This window comes from Tamandua tetradactyla, chromosome 21 (genome assembly GCF_023851605.1).
Source record: "Tamandua tetradactyla isolate mTamTet1 chromosome 21, mTamTet1.pri, whole genome shotgun sequence".
NCBI classification, from domain to species: Eukaryota; Metazoa; Chordata; class Mammalia; order Pilosa; family Myrmecophagidae; genus Tamandua; species Tamandua tetradactyla.
In genome coordinates, this window is record NC_135347.1 from 21,436,040 (window position 1) to 21,455,896 (window position 19,857).

At 33.9% G+C, this 19,857-nt stretch overlaps 1 protein-coding gene across 1 annotated transcript in view; it reads right to left on the minus strand.

Annotated features, from left to right (window-relative positions):
- Positions 1-19,857, minus strand: part of FER (FER tyrosine kinase) — a 531,690-nt gene that overhangs the window by 438,136 nt on the left and 73,697 nt on the right. The window contains exons 3-4 of the mRNA XM_077138656.1: positions 9,342-9,515; positions 5,906-5,983 (exon numbers count right to left, since the gene is read on the minus strand). Of these exons, the coding sequence (XP_076994771.1) occupies positions 5,906-5,983; positions 9,342-9,515 (252 nt within the window). The remainder of the gene's footprint in view (positions 1-5,905; positions 5,984-9,341; positions 9,516-19,857) is intronic.

The window sequence follows — 19,857 nt, forward strand, 5'->3', positions numbered from 1 at the left end:
CTTTTAAGGTCTCTATATTAATTAAAATGATGCCACCTTTATATTACAGATGAGTGTTTCTCTCTTATGTTTCTATTATACTGAATATAAACTAGTGTTCCTTTTAATATAAATTCTAATATTCAAAATTTAAAGTATTTAGTGTAATCCATACAATGGGAGTCAGGATTTTGGAATTTCAGCATCAGCCCAGGAGTTTTGCTGATCTAATACCAATGCTGAACCTCCAGTTATAGTAACTAAGCACTTGACTCTGAAACCATTTCTGAATCAAATCTAGAATTTGACCCTTACTATACGAATTATTTCCAGGCCTTTCTTTCCCTCAAGACCTTGTCTTCTCCATCTAAATGCTTATAGCAGGCTCCAGGAATCGAACCCAGGTCTCCAGCATGGCAGGCAAGAATTCTGCCACTGAGCCACCATTGCCCATCCATGTCAGAGAGTTTTAAATACCTTTTCTAAAACCTCCTGATGTTGCAAATAATGCCTCTGGATGCCAGATCCATGGTTGGATATCCACTGCCTGCCCCCTAGCACTTTATAGGGCCCATGCCAGAAGTGCCCTGATCTGGTCCATTTTGCTGAGCTCAAGTCCTGGCACATATCTATAAATGTTGGAAAAAATTTCCCTAACAGTTCATCATCCTTATAAAGAGTCAATAAACTCACAATATGACTCTTATTTCTAATGCTGGACATAGAAGCTGTTTGAAAACAGAAACAAAATTTTTCAAAACTAAAATTTTATAATTTCATTTAAATATAAGTATGAACACAGTTTTCATTATAAAAGAAAATTTACATGTATCTTGTACATAAACACAATTATATAAGCACTTATTTTTTTTAAATATATATATTCTATAGGCTATAAATTAATTTAATGGAAGAAATCAAATTCTTGAAAATAAATATTACCTTTAGAAAAACAAATGTAAATAATAGGCTAGCACACTTTAAATCCACTTCTTAAACTCAATTAAAAGTACTCTTCAGTCCTGAACCACATGACAAGATGGTGAGCCTTGAGGACATAATGCTGAGTGAAATAAGCCAAACACAAAAGATAGATACTGTATGATTCCACTCTTGCAACCATGGTAAAGGTAAAATTAAAGGCTTAGAATACAGAATATAGGGGAGCTAGAGAAACACAGAAGCTTGAGATGGGTGAATAGTCTGTTAATGAGATTGAACTTGACTGTAAGGGAACAGAAAGAAGTGAAGGCAATTCACCAGTCTGTAAGTAATATTATCATATTGAAGGTGAACAAAATTGAAAGGGGTTGAATAGACTCATGTGTCCCACCAATTAATACTACAAATATAAATAAGTTCCTGCATGAACTACTGCAATGCTATGAATCCTGTACACAGAGTACAGGATATGGGGGAAAATGGCATTCTATGTTCTGGGCTATGTTTAATAAGAAAACATCAACAGTACCAAGGGTACATAATGGGGAGAGGGGCAAGAGTTAGGGGGAGTGTGCCAGTTTGAAAAGATGCAGAAAAACTATGTTTTAATCCTATTCCCATTTTGTAAAGGCAGCTGTTTCTTCTAATCCCTATTCAGAACTATATATTGGAAGCTTTAATTATCTTATCTCCATGGACATGTGATTCAATCAGTGTGGCTATTAAACCTGATTAGGTGGAGATGTGTCTCCACCTGTTCCAAGTGGGTCTTGATTACTTTACGGGATTCCTATAAAAGAGGAAACATTTGGAGAAAGCAAGAGATTTGAGAGAGCAGAGAAGGATGACAGAACATTGCAGAACAACATAGCCAAGAGAAGCAGAGAGTCTACCAGCCAACAACCTTTGGAGATGAAGAAGGAAAATGCCTCCCAGGGAGCTTCATGAAACAGGAAGCCAGGAGTGAAAGCTAGCAGATGATGCTGTGTTCACCACATACCTTTCCAGATGATAGAGAAACCCTGACCATGTTTGCCAAGTGCCTTCTCACTTGAGAGAGAAGCCGTGAACATCATCAGCCTTCTTGAACGAAGGTATCTTTCCCTGGATGCCTTAGATTGGACATTTCTATGGACTTGTTTTAATTGGGACATTTTGTTGGCCTTAGAACTATAAACTAGCAACTTATTAAATTCCCCTTCTAAAAAGCATTCCATTTCTGGTTTATTGCATTCCAGCCGCTACCAACTAGAACAGGGAGGTTTGGATTTTCTATTTGGTGAAGGTGTATTTATTGGCTATCATTCTCTTGGGAACAATGAAATTATCTAAAATTGAGAGTGCTGATGGACTGTTCACATCAGACATTATACATGAGGCCCATCAGGTAGAGGTGGTTGAAAGATGCACTGATTGAGAAGTAGAATGGCGAACAATGGTGTAAACGTATGATCAAACATGGAGCTGCTACAGAAAGGAACGAAGTTGTGAAGCATGCAGTGATGTGAATGAACCTGTGGGAAATTTGGTGAGGCAAAATAAACTAGAAACAAAAGAGCAAATATAGTATGATCTCATTTAGAAAATATTCACTAGAAAATTGGGGCAAGACTGTAAGCTCTTATAGCAGTCACATTTAGTATGGAGTAGCAATTGCTATTTCTGGATTTTGAGGGGCTGTTTTATATATGTATAACCTGGTATTTAGAGATAAGAATGAAGATCTGGTTGGGATTAAGGTAACTCAGAATACAGGGGTAAGGAAGACATTGCCTGCATTTTACAACTTCACCTGCTCTTTATTATGTCCAGAACCTAAATTTTCGGTAGCAGGTAGTCTCAGTGTAGGTAACGGATCCCAACTACAGAGGGAACAGCGTGAACTCTGTGTACATTTGGATCCAACTCAACCTGTCTGGATAGATCATTTAAACAATCCAAACACAGGGAGCCCAGAATAAGAATGAGTGCCTTTAATCCTGTATAGCTTAATGTAATAACCAGATACATCCTAGAATATATTAAGCAGATAATCAAAAAGCATTGGCAAAGTCCCTTGAGAGATGGGAGAAAAATTAAGGCACTATTAAACTTTATCACCAGGGAAACCCCAGATACTGTGCCAAACATTAGGGACACTCAAATCAATAAGCCAAGCCCTTGATCTTGAGGCTTGCTCTTGTGAAGCTTATGCATGTAGCAGAAAAGCTTAGCCTACCTATAGGTATGCCTAAGAGTCACTTTCAGAGGATCACTTTCATTACTCAGATGCTCTAAGCCCAACCCTGCAAGTGAAACCATTGCCCTCCCCGCTATGTGGGTCATGACATCCAAGGTTGAAAGTCTCCCAAGCAGCGTGGGAGATGACTCCTAGGTATGACTGGCCTAGGCACCATGGGATCAACACTGCCATCTTGACCAAAAGGGGGAAAAGAAGTGTAACAAATAAGGAATCAGTGGCTGAGAGGTCAACGAGAGTTGAGAGGCTACACTGGAGGTCACTCTCATGCATGCTTCAGTTAGACATTACTCCTATCATAACTTGCCAAACCTCAACCAAAACCATTCCTGCCAATCCTAAAGAATACCTAGGGCATTGTATAAGAGTATACAAATGTTCCATGCACTAGGATAACTCTCTAAAACCCACAACCTCCAGATGGGTCCCTGTACCAGATAAGTCCTGAAATGCAGAAGGGACAGCCTTTCTAGAATATCAACCAGTTCTATCCCCCATCCCATATTATTGACAGCCCCTTCCAACATAAAAAATTTAGAATGGGCATAGTCCAAATATCCCTAAAGAGTGGGAGAAAGATCAAAGGGAATTGTGGAATTATACAGAGAAGATCAGGTTTAACAAATGAGTGTGAGTACTGAATCATTATACTTATATTTCTTTTAGCTTCCAGTACCTTAGAGCAGCTAAAAATAAAAAATTAAAAATGTGGTATTGTCATCTATACCAAACTTTGAAATCTGTTTTATAACTAACTGTTGTGATATATTTGAAATGTATTCTTTTATGTGTATTTGTTACTTAGAGAGAAGGAGGAGTATAACAGGGAAGATAGGATTTAACAAATGAGTATGACTGCTGAATCATTATATTGATAGTTCTGTTGGTCTCCGGTGTCTAGGAGCAGCTAGAGAAAAAACAAAAAGTCGCAGAACTATAACCCATACCAAACTTTAAAATCTGTTGTAAAAGTCCCAGCTAAAATGTACTTTGAAATTTCTTGCTTTTTGTATATATATTTCACAATAAAAAAAAAGTTTTTAAAGTACAGTCTTCAGATTCTCTATCTGCCTTCTGATTATTAATATAGGTTTAAACAGTATTCATTTACATTGAAAATAATAGCCAGTATCTATGAATATTCCCTGATAAGAAGCTTCATGAATATGAACTATAAAAAAATTTCTATCATGACATCACGTTAGATTTTCTTTTAAAAACAATAAACTTTATCCTTAAAAATAAGTATCAGAGACTTGAGAGTTAAGTGTGTATTTCTTTCATTTTTTTCACTAATCATTCTCTAACAAATACATACCTAATATGAAATAAATAACATAGCTGGATTACATCAGTTAGATTAAGTCATCATATGCCCTGGCTGAATTTAGAAATAAATACTATAATGCAGGGCACTAATTTGATAATGTTAGTTAGCCTTAAAATAATGAACTTTATAAAGTTAATTATTTTGACAGATTAGGAAGTAATGCTTTAGCAAAGGATCCCTATAAAAGGCTTAATTTGGAAAAAGGTTGAGACTTGGAGTTCACAGGTTAGGGTACCAACTAGGCTATAAATTCCTTGAATCTCTGGGAAATATTATTTTTGAATCCTTAACAACTTATATATAACAAGCACTCAGTAAACATTTCTCAATAATCTAAAGCATTCTTAAAAATAACAAAAAAATAATTAGGTATATGATGTCTAGAAATGTAAAAATAATCATATAATGATGGAACTTGAATCCAAAATGATCTGAATCCAGTCTATATCTTTCCACTATGCCATTTTTTCTTTTCTTTAAATAACTGGGTAATTGAATAAATCAAAAGCATTTTAAAAGATGTGTTTACATTAATAAAGACACTATAACTTCAAAATATTTGTTGAGGTACATGAAAAATAAATAAGCAGAATAAGAAAACTGTGAGTATGGATTCATCTTTAAAAAAAAAATCAATAGAAACACTAAAAGAAGTAAAACCATGTAGTAAATGTTGCAAGTAGAGTGAGGGAGAAAAGTAGAGCAAGTAGAAAATATCACCCAATTGTATTAATGGCCAAAGAAGCTTCAGTTCATATTCTATGTTTAATCTCTACTAAAACCAGACATTTAAAAATATTTAGTCACACAAATATATAAGAATGCAATAAGAAACTATAACCATAAAACTCTGTTTAAAACTTGAATAATACACTTATCTTTCTCTTTACTTCTAAGACTTCTAATGAAAATTTAGAACAATATAGATGCATAAAATTAAGCTATGAAGACACTATGAAGACAACATAAGGCTATAAAATAATCTCGTGGTTGTATGGTTTTTAAATTCCTGACGTAAAAGAGAAATTAAAAAAAGGCTTCTAAACAAATGCATCCTTATTTTTCTTTTCTGTACAATTTATTAATTGTACTCTACAATTAATAAATCTGATGCTAGAAAGAAAAGTTTAACATTCTTTGCATTCTATTACAAGTGTTACATAAATCCAATTAGTATGAACTATTCACAAAAACTTTGAACCACTTAAAACAACAAAAACTAGCAAGGCTTACTACATAGTTATAGTTTGAAAATTAATATGTTTTAGCTTATTTTGAGGTTATTTTATATGTGAATTACTATAAGTAGGATCATTGCACTCACTACTTATAAAGTCAAATTTCAAATTGCAACAATAAAAATCACCAAAACATTTTTCACAATTTTCCATACCTTAGTTAAAGCTTCTTTATACTTCTTCTTTGGCAGAATTCATTTCTTTTATTAACTGTCTATAGTTGGATTTTAATTTCTCCAATTCTGTCCTCGTAACCTATTAAAGAAGAAAAATTTAGAAAAATTTTTAAGTGGTTAAATTTAACTTGGTCAAAAAATTCAATTTCAAAAGATTAACTAATATATATTTTACAGCTTATAGGTCAGAGTGCTCTTTAATATACAATTATAGATGATAAACCAAAAATCAATTTAAAAATCAGTGATAAATTCAACAGCATATGGAAACAGAAACTTCTCTTAAACATAATGCAAATTGAGAAACAGTGCTATCATCATCTGAAAAATAAAGACCAATGTTAATTTGCTAGTTCAGAAATATTTTCTGTAATTAAAAAACAATTAAAAATTTTAACTACACAAGTAATTTTGAGTTGCCAATCATTCACCAATTATAAAATGCTTTTTTTTTTTTATCTTTTTAACATTTCTGAAAAGAAAAGAGATGCATCGCACAACCACATTGCCCAGGTAGCAGTCATGACAATGGCTACTACAAGTATGTATGAACTTGGCTATTATTTCTACAGATGACTGAAAAAATGCAATCCCTTGACTGGAGTCAACAAGCCATTTAAATGCCATGTGTAGGAGAAAAGAAATGAGTACTAGATGTTGTCTGAAAATCCTTCCAGTATACCTTCCGAGAAGACAAAGAAAGCAAAAGCATCAAAAATTTGCAAAAAAGAAAAACAAACAAACAGAAAACAAATAAAATCAAATTTTTTAAAAAATTGCAAAAGGTACATCTGCAATTCGGAATAAAACCCCATAGACAAAAGCGGAGCCCTCTTTTAAGAACTACTGCATCACCAATTTTCCTTTTTCTTTTTTTCTTTAAGGTGTACACTTTTATTGAACTGGTCTCAAGTCAGTGTACAGGTAAGCTCTGGTTGTCTCCATAACATGACCAATTCCCAGGGAGAACAAAAGCCTTTATACATCTAAAGTTAGGGGTAAAAAGGGGGGGAGGGGGGCATGATGGTTGACCATTCAAAATGAAAAAAGAACAAGTATTAAGGCATAAGTTGTTTTGTTTTTTTTTTTAAATTTGGATGAAACATAATCCACATGAAAGCAATGCTGTCACCCTCCATGGTGTGAATTTGGACGACTGGGCCATTCTCCTAGGGTGAAATCAGCAGCTTCTGGGAGTCCAAGGAACTTACTGTGGCAATTCATCTCATGGTATTTGAAATAACTATTAAATAAAAACAATAATATATAGTCAAAGTCCTCAGCCACATTTGTAGAACTTTGGGTTTGCTCATTCCAACCAACTGTTGTCACCGTCACCATTTCATAGTTTTTAAATCCTGAGTCAAGCACCAAAAGACAAATTTTTTTTTAAAAAAAGCCTAAATAAATAAATAATCAAATAAAGCCATGCCAATCTCATCTCGTTTTCTGCACAAGTTAGGTTTTGTCAAGAAAGGGTGTAACACAACTAACAGCCCAACTAATCACCAATTTTCTTGATGACAGAAAGAATGACATCGTGAAAACACAAAATTACCAATCATGTTATAAATATGAGTTCAATTTACATTCCTTGAAAAAAAAAGCTACCTTTAAAGTTATTAAGTATCAATTCATTATTTTGAAAGCTGACAAATTAATTGCAAAAAGCAAGCACTTATCCTATCTTTCCTATATTTTCATATATCTGAGTAATCAAATGGTTGACATAGGAAAAATCTTCCTAATGGAAATACTCCAGCTAAAAATTGCATTAGGAATGACAGAAGTAAAATATTGTCATTTTGCAAGACTAATGATCTAAGCAATGAACATCAATAGTTTCTTGAACTCTTTGGTAAAAAACCAATAGGAAATTTTTTGTGTGTATTGATCAAGCTGACAACACTCAAAACTAGTGATCAATTTTAGCATTGCAAAAAGATGAACAAGCCAATATTATATACCTCTGATAAAAAGTTACAGTAGTCTAGACTACCCCCTATAATGTCTTCTTGCCCAAAAAAAATCCAACCCAAATTTTATCAAGCCTCTATATTTAACTTCCAGTATGCTGGAAAAACTGGAGACAGAGAAATACATTAAATGACAACACAAGATGCTAGCAGCAAAATCCAAAATGAGGGAAATTCAATTTTATAGAACAAAATATCCAGTTTATTTTCCATAGAGAAGGGGAACCTATAAAATAAAGATAATTATTCTTCAAATGCAACATGTGGACCTTTAGATTCTAACCCAAATGAACTAAGAAAATGTAAAAAACAATCATTTGAACATAGGTTATTTAATAAAATTCAGGAAATATTTATTTTTAGTTGAAATGATAATGTTTCTTAAATGTCTTTATTGTATAAGATATACTAAATACTTAGGTTTGGGATTATATCAGGATTTTTCTTTTAAATGTTCCATAACAGAAGAAAAAGTGGGAGAGAGCACAGATGGGGAAAAAAATGACTCACAAAGGTGTTCATTTTACTACTTTCCTACTTTTGTGTACTTGCAAATTTCCATAATTAAAAAAAGTTTTAAAAAGTTATCCAGAAGAGAGACTATGGATACGAAGAATATTTAGGACTATCACAACTAATTTACTTGCTATCTTTCAATGTATGCATAGACTGTTACATGTTACAAAATATTTTAAAAGCCTCAAAGAGAAATTTCAGTAAGTATAAAATAAAAATTTTAAGTGATAAGAAAGTACTGTGTGACAGTTAAATTAGCACCATTTTTTTCCCTTTCTTAGGGACTGTTATAGTTTGCTAGCTGCTGGAATGCAACACACCAGAGATGGATTGGCTTTTAATAAAAGGGGATTTATTTTGTTGGTTCTTCAGAGGAAAGGCAGCTAACTTTCCGCTGAGGTTCTTTCTTACGTGGAAGGCACAAGATGGTTTCTGCTGGACTTCTCTCCAGGCCCCTGAGTTCCAACAACTTTCCCCAGGGTGACTTCTTTCTGCATCTCCAAAGGCCTGGGCTGAGCTGCGAGTGCTGAGATGAGGAATGCTGAGCTGCTTAGCAGTACTACGTTGCAATCTCTCATTTAAGCACAAGCCAATTAAGTCAAACATCACTCATTGCAGCAGACATGCCTCCTAGCTGACTGCAGATATAATTGGCGACAGATGAGGTTCACGTACCATTGGCTTGTGTCCGCAGCAACAGAACTAGGTATGCTCACCTGGCCAAGTTGACAACTGAATCTAACTAACACAGGGACACAGAGTAACAGTATATCTTATAAGAAGTCATGTTTTATATTCATTAAAACAATACTTATTAGAGATACCAAAACCTTTTACAGGTCAGTAAATGATCAGTAAAAAATTTCAAAAAGTCAAATAGATGAAAACATTTCAGTAAATTTAGGGAACAAATGAAGGAAAGAATTCCAAAAAGGAAAGACGAACCTTGATCATCTCTGCCTCTATCTGCTGGTGAATACCTATATAACTTTTTTTCACCTGCTGCTTATCCTTGATCATCATGGTAAGCCTGTGTAAGGGTCCAGAGTTTAGGTCCTCTGCATGTGTCTTCATTATCCTACTAAGTTGTTCTGTCTGCTGAATCATAAGCAGCCAAGACTTGGAAAAAAAAAAAACAAACATAAAGTTAGAACTTGTTTTAGAAGTTTCCACTCAGCGGTACTTACAGTGTTCAAGAACTCTAAATATTTCGTTTTACATAACTGATTACCTTAATATAAAATTGGAGGTTTCTGGCTACTATACAACAAATTACAAATATTAATATTTAACATCTTCAAGTAAAAATGCTTCAAAATTCAGTAATCGGAAATTATGAAGAATACTAGAAAAGGGAGTAAAAGAAGCAGGACTCTTGGGAGTCCATGCTTGCGTTCTTTGTTGTATTACTTCTTATTCATTTTTCAACGCTGAAATATTGCTTCTGCCCACACCTTTCTAAAACCCCAGTAAAGCGATCAAGTGCGTAACAGTCAAATGAAATGGGCATTTTCCTATCATTTTAACATTCATCTTAACATTCACCTGTGCCTGCTGACTCATTTCTTCCTGATCTGAGCTGAAGTGGCTTCCTATCTTATCTTTTAACAGTACTGCCTTGTTGGTTAGCCTTCCTCTCTAAAATTTCCTTTTCTCTCTTTGATGCTGGCTCTTCTTTTGTTGTCCCTATGTCTTAAATACAAAATATTCTCTGGATTTTTATTTATAGCCCTCCTCTTTTTCTTAATGAATGCCATTAATTCTCAATAGCTGTTTCCAGCACAACATACCTATAGAGCATATAACATTGTCTCAATAGCAGAGACACACAACGGAAAGAGACATAATGGGACAAGTGGCCATATAGAGATTGCTGGAAGAATAAATTATTTGTTATTAGCTAGACTTCCTAACTTAAAAATACTGATAAAAATAAGAAAGGAATGTTCTTCATTATAGGTTTTCAAGACTCTATTCAGAAATAATTAAGAGAAACCTACCATGGTCAGGGAGGGCAGATTAAAGAACAACAACAACAAAAAAAATGAACAGGGGAAAGCTTCATGTTTATATAAAAATTATTTTTCTCATCTACTACTTTTGATCTGTACATGGACAGAATTACTCTCTTCCTGCATATTCCAATATAATCCTAAATCAATATTTAGTAAGCATGTATACCAAAATTATACTCAAAAGAAAGCAAATTCTTAGTCATAGTCAGTACTTGCCAGAGTCTAACTTGGTAATCTTGCTTTTTATATACTGAAATAATTATTTTTCAAAAACAAAACTTTAAAGATATTTTGGGGGGAAAGGGAGACACTCCTAGTTCTGAAATGCTATGGTGAACATGAAATAAGATATGTGGCCTGTAAACTCATCATATTTACATTCAAATTTTAAAATATAGATGCTAATATGCTCTTAACACTACAAAGCAATTTAAAAATAATGTAGCACTTCCTTTATAATCTAAAATTTAGCAAAGATGAAAACAAAAAGTATATAAAAATGGATTTAAAACCAATTCCTCCTACGAATATAGATAGCAAAAGTCCTGAACAAAACACTAGTAAACTAAATCCAACAACATACTAAAAGAATATATTGTCTTATGAAGTGGGGTTTATCCCTGGTATGCAAGGATGATTCAACATAAGAAAATGAATTCATGAAAAACACCACAATAACAAAATGAAGAGGAAAAAAAACAAATGATAATGTCAATTGAAGCAGAAAAGGCTTTGACAAAATGGAGCACTGCTTCCTGATGAAAACACTTAGAATACTAGGAATAGAAGGACACTTCCTCAATATGATCATGGGATATATGAAAAACCCACAGCTAATATCATACTCAGTGGTAAAAAACTGAAATTTTTCCATCTAAGATCAGGAAGAAGACAAGGATGCCCACTGTTACCATGTTATTCAACATTGTTAGGGAAGTTTTTGCCAGAGCAATTAGGTAAGAAAAAGAAACAAATGTATCCAGATTGGAAAAGAAGAAATAAAACTTTCCTTACTTGCAGATGACATGATCACATATAGAGAAAAACCTGAAAAATATGCAACAAAGCTCTAAAGGTAATAAATGAATTCAGCAAAGTGGCAAGGTACAAAATCAACACCCAAAACTCAGTACTGTTTCTGTATGCAAGAAGGGAACAATAATAAGAAGAAATACACTTGAAAATTCCATTTTACAATAGCAACTAGAGAATCAAAAATCTAGGGATAAATCTACCCAATGATATAAAGCACTTGAACAAAGAAAACTACAAAACATTACTAAAAGAAAACCTAAATTAATGGAAGGACATTGTATGTTCATGGACTGGAAGACTAAATATTGTTAAGATGTCAATCCTACCCACAGGGGTTTATAGGTTCAACACAATCCCAATTAAAAGTCAACAACTTTCTTTGCAGAAATGGAAAATCCAATCATTAAATTTATAGGGAAGGGTGAGGGACTCCGGACAGCTAAAAACATCCTGAAAAACAAGAAGGAAGTTGGAGAACTCACACTTTGGGAACTTAAATCTCATCACAAAGCAACAGTAATCAAAACAGCAGGGGACTGGCACAAGAACAGACATATAGACCAATGGAATTGAATTGAGAGCTCCAAAAATCAACCTCACATTTATGACCAAATGATTTTTGACAAGGTAGCAAACACCACTCAATTGAGAAAGAATAGTCTCTTCTACAAATGGTGCCGGGAAAACTGGATCTCCATTTGTAAAAAAAAAAAAAAAAAAAAGAGAGGGAGGACCCCTTCCTCATACTTTTTATACAAATATCAATTTAAAATGAATCAAAAACCTATATATATAAGTCAGAACTATCAAACTCTGAGAAGAAAATGTAGGGAAGTACTTTTAGGATCTTGTGTCAGACAATGGTTTCTTTTTACACACAAAACACAAGCAACAAAAAGAAAAAACAGATGAGGGACCTCAACAAAACTAAAAACTTCTGAGCCTCCAAGGACTTTATCATAAAAGTAAAATGGCAACCTATACAAGGGGAGAAAATATTTGAAAACTACCTATCTGATAAAAGTTTAATATACAGAATATATAAATAGAAATCCTTCAACTTAACAACAAAAAGACTAATAACCCAATTAAAATATGGGCAAAAGACCTGAAAATGCATCTCTGCAAAGAAGATATACAAATGGCCAAAAAGTATATGAAGAGATGCTCAACATCATTACCTCAGGGAAATGAAAATCAAAATCATTATGAGATAGCCACTGCACACCCAATTAGAATAGCTGTTATTAAAAAAAAATGGAAAATAACAAGTGTTGGAGAGGATGTGGAGAAATAAGAACACTCATTACTGTTGTACTGTAAAATGGTGCAGCTGCTGTAAAAGATAGTTTGGCAGTTCCTCAGAAAGCTTAGTATTGCATTTCCACATGACCCAACAATCCCACTACTAGGAATATACTCAAAAGAACTGAAAACAGAGACTTAAACAAATATTTTTTGCATACTCATGTTCACAGCAGCACCATTCACAATTGTCAAAAGATATAAGTAAATCTAGTGTCCATCAATTGATGAGCAGATAAACAAAATGTGGTCTATACATACAAGGGAATATTTTTCAACCTTAAAAAGAAGTGAAGGTTCTGATACACGCAACAGCATGGAAGAACCTTTTGTATATTATGTTGAGAAAAATAAGCCAGACACAAAAGAACAAATATTGTATGATCTCACTGACGTGAAATAATTAGAATAAGCAAACTCATGGGCTCAGAATTTAGAATGCAGATTACCAGGGGATGAGGTGGGGATAGGGAACGGGAAGTCACAGTTTAAAATGTACAGGGTTTCTATTTAAAACAATAGAAATGTTTTGGTAATGGATGGTGGTGATGGTAAGACAACACTGTAAACATAATTAATAGCACTGAAATATATACATTTGAATGTGGCTAAAAGGGAAAATCTTAGATTGTACATATGGTAACAGAGTAAAAATAAACAAAACAATCCATGAAATTGTACTACGCAGTTTACCCTAAGATAAACATGGATTATAGTTAATAGTACAATTATAAAAATGCGCTTTCATCAGTCATAACAAATGTTCCAAAACAATGCAAGATGTTGTATGAGAATCCTGTATTTTATGCACGCTTTTAAACTCAAGCCACAAATTCTCTAATAAAGAAAAAAATTTTTTTTTTAAGAATTAGTGACCGGAAGCATGTGTTTTCTTAGATAAATGGGTGTCTTACACTAAAGATAGTTTGGCATTACACTGACCACAGTGGAGAATGTTTAGTTTAGACAAGGTTATTCATTTGAAAGATGCCCTAGAAAAGAGGATGCCAAGAATCCCAAAAGCAATGGAACACATTTTTTAATTGGCATAAGGGGACATAAAAAATAATTAGTAATTCCAAAATAGCCTCATTAAAAAGACCCCTTACAAAACACCAATGAAGTCTTAACAAACAAGAAGTCAAAACAATCAATGAGGACTGTAGACAAAACAACTTAACTCTAAGTCTAGTGCTTTCAGCCCCACTTCTTTATCCTCCTTTGCGTAATGACTCTGAATCTACTAACTCTCTTTCTCATTTACTCTTTTACTTAAAGATGGGGAAGAAAAGGTAGCTACATAATTTAGACAGATGCCCTTTAAGATTATACCCTTTACAACCTGGGGTTCCAACCATCAACATCTTTAATTTGTGGTCAAAGACAGAAATTAGATGCATAATTTAAAATTTTCCTAAACCCAGGGAAGAGCCACAAAAATTTACCAAGGAAATTAAAATACTAATTAGGGCATATGAATCTGGGCTCCCTGATTTTTATCAGTTCATATGCACGCGCTTGGGACCAGTAGAAGCCTGTGGATGGATGGCTGAAGCAAGATGGGATCTTAAAGATCCAACGAGGCAGCTTTCAAAGGATGGATTAAAAAGAACTCCTAGGAACAGAAGGGGGAACTAGGGTGTATACATGCAATGGACTATTGCCTGTCCACAAGAAGGAATGAAGTTATGATGGATGCAACTAGGTAAATGAAACTTAAGGACTGTATGTTGAATGACATGTCAGAAACTAAAAGACAAATATTGTCATGCCTCAGTCATGTGGACTAACTATAATATAAAGACATGGTGAACTGAAATCGAGAGCATGGGTTACAGGTTGGGGCCTATTGCAAAGGATCCTGGATTGTAAGTTCTTACCGCAGTCACATATATTCACGAGTTGTAACTGTTATTTCTAAATTCTGAGATACTGAGCTGTTTGTTTATAACCTGGCCATTCCAAGAAACTTATCACTAAAATGAAATAATTAGAATAAATAAATTCATAATGTGAGAAACTAGAATACAGTTTACCAAGGGCCAGGGTAAGTATGAGGAAGGAGAGTTAATGCTTAAATCGTACCGCATTTGTATTTGGGGGTGATGGAAAAGTTGGTAAGAGAGGACAGTGATGACAGCACAACACTGTCAACATAATTAGCACTGAATTATATATTTGAACATGGCTAAAAGGGAAAATTTTAGGTTATAAATAAGTCACCAGAATAAACATTTTAAAAAACACACCACAAAGTACAAACAGTAAAACCTAAGTTAATAGTACAGCTATAATATTCTAATAGATGTACACACTAATGCAAGGTGTTAATAATAGGGGTTGAATATGGGAACTCTACATATTCTGTATGATTTTTCTGTAAACCAACAACTTCTCTTAAAAAAAAAAAGGACCCACAAGTTGATGAACTTTTGTCCACTATTCCATAACCATTACAAATTGCTATCATAAAAATGAGGTCCATTTATCAAGGAAACGAAATTAACTGATTTTCAAATAAAATCAGCTACTCAGCAAGTTGCTGAGCCAGCCAGGTGTACAACTTGAATGAATTCCATAAAACTGATCCAGTACAAACAACTTACGACAATTTGTTTTACAGACAATGCTATGTACCTGATTTGGAATTACAAAAATGGGAACTAAATGGATGTCAATTCAATATAACAAGAGGCCTTGTGGAGGATCCAGATGGCCAACTGGTCCTTCCTGAGTCCTTAAAATTACCTCTGCTAAAAGCTCTACATTCCATGACTTGCCCCAACATGGCACTTACGATGATTCAAATAATGGAAAAAAAATATTGGCGGGGAGATTGCTCTAAAGTGGAAAGAATGGTTTATAATCCATATTTGGTCTGACAATACAGGAAAAAAACATTAAGGTCTTAGATGGTGCATTTCTGCCACCTGCTGTTTCACTTAAACATTTACAGATGGATTTCATTCAACTGCCCCCTTCTATAGATTACCCATATGTACTGGTATTGTATGCCTGTTTTCAGGATGGATTGAAGCTCTTCTTGCAAGAAGACAGATGCAGACACAGTGGCAAAGAAACTTAGAAAATGTGTTCCCTTGTGGGGTACCTCTTATGAAATACTGAGCAATTGAAAGACCCACTCTATGGGCCAAATAATTAAGCAACTTAATAAAGTCCGCCAGATACTTTGGCACTACAATCGTTCTTAACATCATCGATCACCTAGAAAGTAACAATGAACAAATTGTATATTAAAACCCAAATTAAAGAAATTGATATAACTCATAGGATTGCCCTGACCAAAAACTCTTCCTTTAACTTTAATGTTACTCAGTGACTCCTGCTGGGAAATATAAGCTCACCCCTTATGAAATAGTAACTGGAAACCAATATCCTTGATGTTAGAGCCTCACATATCACCTGCTTTGGCAAACTCTGGTATGACTAAATACTGTAAAGCCCATAAAGCAAAAGCTACAGCAGGAAATATAACTGAATGTTGGATCTGTCATAACAAACTGAAGTTCATTCCACCTCAGGGACCCTTTGGTCCACTAATTACTAACTTCTCTCTTGTTCCAAATGCTTTAGTTTTCTTTTCTTTTTTTTTTTTTTTAGTCAAACAGCACCAAAAATCTAATATTGAATACAAATATTAGACTAAAGGATCCATTTACCCTATTTTGACCTCTCCTGGACCCATAACCTTACTTTAGATATAACTGCTCCTGAAAATAACACAGATATCTTAACAGGACTAAGAAATCTTTCTCTAATAGTCCACATGCCTCAATGAACTACAAATTTTCTTAAGAATGAATGTCCACTTACAGACTCAAAACCCTAATTGTGCAAAAAAATTAAAAGGTGACTTACACTGGGCAATTCTGTTTGTATCCCCAATCCCACAGACTACTAAGGATAAATAATACTATTCTCAGCTATGAATTTATAAATAACACTACCTTGGCTGGAAATATCTATCAGGCTATGGTTTTACTTGCAGAGGCTCTGAAAGAACAAATACCCCATTTGCCTAAGCTGTGAATTGTCTTGATAGTTGTTAAATTACTGGACAGTGTCCTTTTGGTTGTCTCATTGCCCCTTTATCCACAGATAATAAATCAGAAATTGAATACTGGACTCCTACTTTAAATTTTTATAACTGAGTAAGATAAAATTTGCCTGGGGGCATTTATAATTCTTTTGGTAAATCTCTCCCCACTGGCTAGAAATTCATGTTAATAGCACTATGATTAGAAATTTATCTGCAACCTGAACTGCACATGCTGATGAAACTACTAAAGCCATAGCTGCCCAACCACAGAGTCTTGATCCCCTTACTGAAGTAGTGTTAGACAAGAGGATGGCCTTAGGCTATTTTGGGGGTGAATAAGAGGAGATCAGTGCCATGACTAACACTATTTGTTGTATCTAGAAGAACACATATGGTACTGTAGAAAATCAATTGCACGAAAGGCCCCTACTACTCCTGCTTTGATCTCGTCAGCAAAAATTGGTCTGGAAGTTGGGGACCTTGGTTGAGGCATCCCCTTCAGTCTCTTTGTACTGTTGTCCTTGTAGTCATCATAATAATCTCCCTAGGATGCTGTATTCTCTCAAGAGTCTTAAATGCGTTTTCATAGCCACCAACTCGTTAGATGATCATGATCCAAGTTGGGTGACAAAAACAAGAAGACAAGGGATGTATATCACTAATGAACCTAACCTCATTGCTTGTGACATCTGCAGTAAGACCAGATATGAATAAGACAGTGGTGATAGAGAACAGTGCTAAAGCCAAATTTGGTCAATTTCACAGAGATTACATTAGGGTAACTTACCTTGGCTAATCGTTGACCAATAAACCCAAGTAACAAAAACGAAGCATGGGAGAGGTAACCTTTCCATAAATGCCTGCTATGTGAGGATGTGGGGCTTTAATGCCATTCAATCAGAATTAGACACCATACTAAGGAAATGCTACCAGAAATAAATGAAATGAGACCATACAGCATAGATATCTAATTAGATTCCACCAGAAACAGTTCAAATAAGTTAAAGCAATTAGCTATTCAAACAGAACAATTTTTCTCACTTGCTTCCACATTTGCCCTATATAAACTGTCCCTTTCCACTTCCACAGCAAAGCACCTCATCACTTGCAGTTTGGCACATCCTGATTCACAGATTGTTTGCTGTCCGAATACTTCAACAAAGTGCTTAAACTACCTCAATTTATCTTTTTGTTTACTTGTTTGTTTGGGTTTTTTTTTCATTTGACTTTTTCTGCATTAGAGAAGTTGTAGGTTTACTGAAGAATCATGCAAAAAATGAAAAATTCCCACATACTACCCTATTATTAATACCTTGCATCCTCAGTTTACCTTTTATATATTGAATATTGTTTCAGAAGTGCTTCTAGACAATATAATGAAATAAAGCTAAAAATATTTTCAAAGAAAAGGCTTACTGTTTCTAATAATCAAAACATGCAAAGAAAACAATTTAAAATGATTATTTTTCATCTACCACGTTGACAAAGGTTAAATAAAATGACAAAACATGCTGTAAGTAAGAGTATGTAGAAACAAGTTCTCTATTTCATTGCTAGTCAGAATGAAAATTACCGAAAAACAAATTTAGAAGCAGCTATCAAAATTTTAAATGGGCAAAACATACTTGGAATTTATCTCACAAAAATACTTTTGCAAGTATAAAACATTTACAAGGACATTTATTACACAATTTGCAACAGAAAAAGGAGTCAAGCAATAATGAATAATGGATGATATGCAGCCATTAAAAAAATAAAGCAACTCATTATGAAATGATATGAAGAAAACCTACGATATATTAATTACTAAGACACTTGAACTGCAAAATGGTTTGTATAATACACTATTATTTCTATAAGATAAATGTCTTATACAGGTATATCCATAAAAAATGCAATGAATAAAAATATGGATAAATATATATGAAACATGGAAGGAATACCAAACAGTATTCTTTTTGTCCTCAAACATGAATTGTCTTATAAAAATGTAAGCAACTAGTCAAAAAAAAAGAAAGACGCTTAAATTCAGAAATCAGCATAATCTTCCACTTGAATCTGTGGCTGAATACTAATTAGTGCATATATAAGATAAGATTTCACAAGGCCAGACAAAGAATAACTACTAAGGAAAAAACAACTATGCAAAAGCTGTGAGCTGAACAATTTCAAGAGCTCTTATAGGGAAGGGAGATACGTGAGTTCCAAGAACCAAGAGACAAAAGTCCTTGCTGAACACTTGGGGCACACAGTAGAAATCCTGAAGGTGTCAAGCCTTAGTAATACAGCAAAATACCAAACGCTATCTCCAGGCCAACCCTAACAAAAGCTAAGAATTAGCTGATCCACAAATAAATAAACTACCTGCCAAAACCAAACTCAAGAGTCTTTAATGAAAGGCAAAAAAATCCAGATACTTGACCATGTAACTTTCCCATATGCAAATGAACATGGTATGCAGAAAAACATAACCTGAGAACAGGAGAAAAATCATCTAATAAAAACAATCAAAAATTGAAGAGATGATAGAAAAAACATTTAAAAAGCAATTATAAATACACATAAGAATTTAAAAGATCAACAAAATAAACACAAATATGGAAGATTAAAAAAAGACATCTACATGGAACCTGTAGAGATGAAAAATACAATAATTGAAAATATTATTAAATGAGTTCACCCATCGTAATAGACATTAGAACTTGAACATTTGGCAATAGAAACTATCCAAACTGAAGCAAAAATTTTAAAAAGGCTAGGAAAAAAAATTAAGAACCCAAGAATTACTTATAGGACATCCATAAGACAATAAAATATCCATAGGACAATACCAAGCTGTCTAAATTATGTGTAACTGGAGTCTCAAAGGAAAAAAAAAAGAAGAAAAAGAAAAGATGGTGGTGGGGGGTGGGGAGAGGGCCAGAAGGAAGAAAATATATCTGAAGATATAATGGACAAAAATATTTCAAATTTGCTCCAAGACTTCCAAGCAGGATAAACACAAAGAAAACCACATTTAAACATATCATAATACACTGCTTAAAAA